Raw genomic sequence first — 4,459 nt, 5'->3', positions numbered from 1 at the left:
ACAAAAAATGCATCAGGTATTTATACAGCATAAATTTAAATTGAGTTTATTAATAACAGCACCGACAATTTATATATAATATGCGGGCCCATTCACGTGCTATTGTATTTGATCCCTTACACTCATAATACCTTTCTATTAATTAATTATTATTTTAATATTTAAAGTTTATGATTTCGTCTCAACCCGTTAATATCACTGCATTTCTGTCTATAACTTTACCCAACGCGCTCTATGGTTTTAGAGTGCCATAAATGAAAATTATTTTGACCTTTATATTCATTTTGTGTTATTATTTGAAAAAATTTCAAATGAAATAACTGATATTAAGAAACTTTATATCAAGTACAAATTAAAATTTTTTTAGGCCTAACTGCTATAAGTTCTCACCATAGTCACATGATCACATCGTGAAATTTCGTAATATACGCTAACAAATGCGCATATAACGTATAAAATTATGACAAACATTTAAATGTGATTTTTTTTACCATTACTTGACTAGCGAGTTTCTATATATATATCAACTTTTATTTTATTTCACGTGAACGAACGAGTCCGTTAATTATATATATTAATTTATATTTTTTTTTATATAAACACATACTTAATTACATGGCACATACAAAAACATGATATGTCACGTCTATATTAATCGGTTTTGAATGTTAATCGATTTATATTAGACATTTTTATAATCAAAAAATATAATAATGTGCTACACAAAAAAAAAAAGAAAATGACCCGTGATTCGCACATACCAGGTATGCTAGTTTGTAATTAAAGACCAACTTAACTTTTCCAACACCAATCATGTGTATTATATTTTACCCCTTTTAGATTCATATTTTTCAATTAAAATTTTAAAAATCACATTTCACGAAAAAGAACTGAAAAGGAGAAAAGGAAGCAAATTTCATAATCCTCGCAAACAAAACAAACACTGCCTTAAACACCCCCTTCTGTTATCTCTTGCCTCGGAGTCCATAAAATAACAGCAAGAGTCAAATTACACACAACTAATTGTATCTATAGATTACAATAATCCCAAATTCAATGGAAGAGAGGAAGAGATGTGTGCTAGGGTTTCTTCTTCTCTTTTTCACTTTACTTCGAGATTTATCGGCTTTATCAATCACTGTTAACGATGTGGAGTGTGTTTACGAGTATGTTCTTTACGAAGGCGATACGATCTCCGGTAACTTCGTCGTCGTCGATCACGATATCTTTTGGGGCTCCGATCATCCCGGTATCGACATGATTGTGAGTCAATTGCACTCTCCGATCTGTGTTTTTTGCTGTCTTTTTTATTTGCTTGCTTCGATCTTTGAGTTTTTAGAGTTTTTTTATTTGATTTTGTGCCAAAGTTTTGATTTTTAGCTGTGAAGGTGAAAAAGTTTGGATTTTTAGCTTGTATGATCTGTTTAATTGGTGGCTTTAGGGGGTTTTTGTGCGAAAGTTTTAATTTTTAGATGGAAAGGTGAAAACGTTTGAATTTCTAGCTTGTATGATCTCTTTACTTGGTGGTTTTAGGGTTTTTTTTAATTTGTTTTTGTGTGAAAGTTTCGATTTTTAGGTGGGATGGTGAAAAGTTTGGAGTTTTACTGTGGGGGGTGAAACTGCGGTGTGATTGGTTAAATTTATTATATGTACCAATTAGGGAGTTATATCGAGATTAGCTATGACTACTTAATTTTACTGCAGTGTGGCTTGTATATCACATGATAGAATCAAATGATTTTGTTGCTGATAGGGATAATAATAAATATCTTGAGGCTATAACTTTTTGAGTGATTATGTACTATTATTTAGTTCCATTGTAGTCAGCTAGGTGTGATATGTTGTCCATAAACAATAAAATGCACACTTACTTTTGTAATAAAACAATCATTCTGAAGCCATGTACTTGGCTGACCTGAATTTGAAGTAAGTGTTGTGAAAGGCGCAATAAATAGATCAACTTGTCGAGATGTGAGGCAAGGTAAGACAAGGTTTTTTCAGCTGAATTTAACCAGTTGAGGTAATTCGGAAATAGCCTTTTTTCCTTACCCTAAATTAGGCCAAATAGTGAGCTTTGATTAATCACGCCTCTGTGAAAATATGTTTTGCTATTAATCGTAAAAGAGGAAAAATTTGAATGGAACAACCTAAAAGAAACTAGAAAGTTAGAATAGCATGCTACACCGAGCCCTTTAATAGGTCAAAACTAATAGCGTTGTCACTGTAATTAAATAAAATAGAGGTAAAATCTAGTAACCTAATCTCACAAACTTTAAACTATAACTTTAATACTTATATTGAGTCTCAACAAAATAAATAAATAATTATTCTATCAGTATGTATATTATTATTAGTAATTTTTTTGATTCATACAATAGTATCATATATCTGTATGTATGTTGGCATGTTGTTGGGATTTTGATGAAGAATATGAACGATCTCATTTTGTGTTTTGTCATATCGCTTGAACATTGATATTAATTGTTGTGAAGATTTTGTTATACCTGTTAGATGTACCTGAAGGCACATCTTTACGCAGGGTGATGCCTCGCCTCTCCCCTTCCGATTAATCAATAGAAGACTAATCAATAGAAGACGCTTCTCCCCTTGTACCTCAACTAACATTATTTTGATAATTGAAGAACTTAAGTTCACTTGGGAATTTTAAACTTCACTCAGGAATTTGATTTACCTTACAAATAGATATAGAGGCATTTAGCTTGAATGTCTTTCAGGAAAAAGAAATCCCAGTTACATGAAAACTTCGTGCTAAGCAAAATGTAATAGCTAAAATTATATTTGTTTTTTTATTTTTATTTTATTTTGTATGGTATTATACAGGTAACATCTCCTGGAGGTAATACGGTTCATACATTGAAGGGTACATCCGGGGACAAGTTCGAGTTTAAAGCACCGCGTAGTGGAATGTACAAATTCTGCTTTCACAATTCGTACTCAACACCAGAGACTGTCTCTTTCTACATACATGTTGGCCATATTCCTAATGAACATGACCTTGCTAAAGATGGTTTGTGCCTATAAGAACTCATTTCTTACATCATGTGGACATACCCTTGATTTCTTCATGATCATATGCGGTTTTCTACTTGTAGCCTCTACTACAGTTAACAATTCATTGATTTGAGATCTATTTAAGTTGAGATAGTAAACTAAATGAGGCCTTGAAGATGATCTTAATGTCACTGATTCCTTTCATACTCCAAAACAAATTTCCAACAAAAAAAATCAGAAAATGACTATCTCATAAGTGTTATTACCCTTTTTGTTTTGCAGAACATTTAGACCCTATTAACGTGAAAATTGCTGAGTTGAGGGAGGCTCTTGAATCAGTTACAGCGGAACAGAGGTACTTGAGGGCACGTGACTACCGTCATCGTCGCAGTAAGTCATTATATTCCTCGAGTGAGTTTTATATCAATATATTACGTAGTTATATATTTGGGGGCAAAATTTTTTTAAATGATGTCTGCCTAGTTCAAGTTGTAAAACAGTTGTTGCATCGAGGCAACGCCATTTTAGGCCAGCCATGAAACCCCCTTTGGCTGTATGATTTTTTTAATTGTCAGATGTCATCCTGAGGCCATCATAATGCAGAGACCTTTCCTTATAATACTATGAAAGATACTTGTCGTATTAGCTCAGTTAGAAAAACAGTACAAGTGATCCTGTTACATGATCAATTATTGAAACATATTATTTCTCTTTTTAGCTTGATAGCTTACTCAATTTTTTTAAAGAATATTGAGAATTGTGCACACACATTATCTAGTTTTCTAGTTATCTGTATGCACAGGATTATGTATACAAATCAAACCAACTTAACTTTGTTTGATTTTTCAAATACGACGGCTTTCTGTTTCTCTCGGCCTTTATCTTTACAGTTTACCTATTAATTTGTTTTTCTGCTGCTATAGCTAACGAGAGCACAAGGAAGCGTGTAATATTCTACACAGTTGGAGAGTACATCTTGCTGGCAGTTGCAAGCGGACTTCAGGTTGCTTATATACGAAGACTGTTCAGCAAGTCAGTTGCATACAACCGTGTGTAATGTGCGCATTTAAGCAATACGGCTAGGTATATTGACACCATAGAAAGTTTTCCAGGCCTGGTTTATGCAGTGCCATGCAGAAAAGCTATCTTAGTGAAATCTTCTGTGTACTATTGAACAAAAAGATGTTTTTAATACTATTTATCCTTTCGTCTGTTCCCCTCTCTTTTCCATCTGTATCAAACTTTCGTAGATGACATATTTAATTTACAAAAGTGTATCAGATGTTTTGATAATTTATTCATGATCGGAGTTGACAAGAAGCAGGATAAGAGTCCCTCTTTTGTACTGGTTAGAATTCTTTGGCAAATGGTATTATGATAAGCAGCCTTGCAAGTCTTTATTTTAGTTGAGGTAATTACACATTGCACCTTGCACCTTGCACCCCTC

General features: G+C 33.0%; 1 protein-coding gene across 1 annotated transcript; it reads left to right on the top strand.

The window, feature by feature from the left end:
• The first annotated feature begins 902 nt into the window (after positions 1–902).
• On the top strand, positions 903–4,223 carry LOC141678049 (transmembrane emp24 domain-containing protein p24beta3-like). The gene is made up of 4 exons (XM_074484235.1): positions 903–1,263; positions 2,842–3,028; positions 3,295–3,402; positions 3,936–4,223. Exons 1-4 carry the CDS (start codon positions 1,057–1,059, stop codon positions 4,067–4,069), a joined length of 636 nt encoding a protein of 211 aa, XP_074340336.1. The 5' UTR covers positions 903–1,056; the 3' UTR covers positions 4,070–4,223.
• The last annotated feature ends 236 nt before the right edge of the window (positions 4,224–4,459 follow it).

The sequence above is a fragment of the Apium graveolens genome, chromosome 8 (genome assembly GCF_009905375.1).
Source record: "Apium graveolens cultivar Ventura chromosome 8, ASM990537v1, whole genome shotgun sequence".
Taxonomy (NCBI): domain Eukaryota; kingdom Viridiplantae; phylum Streptophyta; class Magnoliopsida; order Apiales; family Apiaceae; genus Apium; species Apium graveolens.
This window is presented reverse-complemented; position numbering and strand designations above follow the sequence as displayed.

Excerpts from the sequence above, each read along its gene's own strand:
- LOC141678049 (XM_074484235.1), top strand. The coding sequence starts at position 1,057 with ATGGAAGAGAGGAAGAGATGTGTGCTAGGGTTTCTTCTTCTCTTTTTC. Across the intron at positions 1,264-2,841 it reads ATCCCGGTATCGACATGATT|GTAACATCTCCTGGAGGTAA; the intron begins GTGAGTCAATTG and ends GGTATTATACAG. Across the intron at positions 3,029-3,294 it reads ACATGACCTTGCTAAAGATG|AACATTTAGACCCTATTAAC; the intron begins GTTTGTGCCTAT and ends TTTGTTTTGCAG.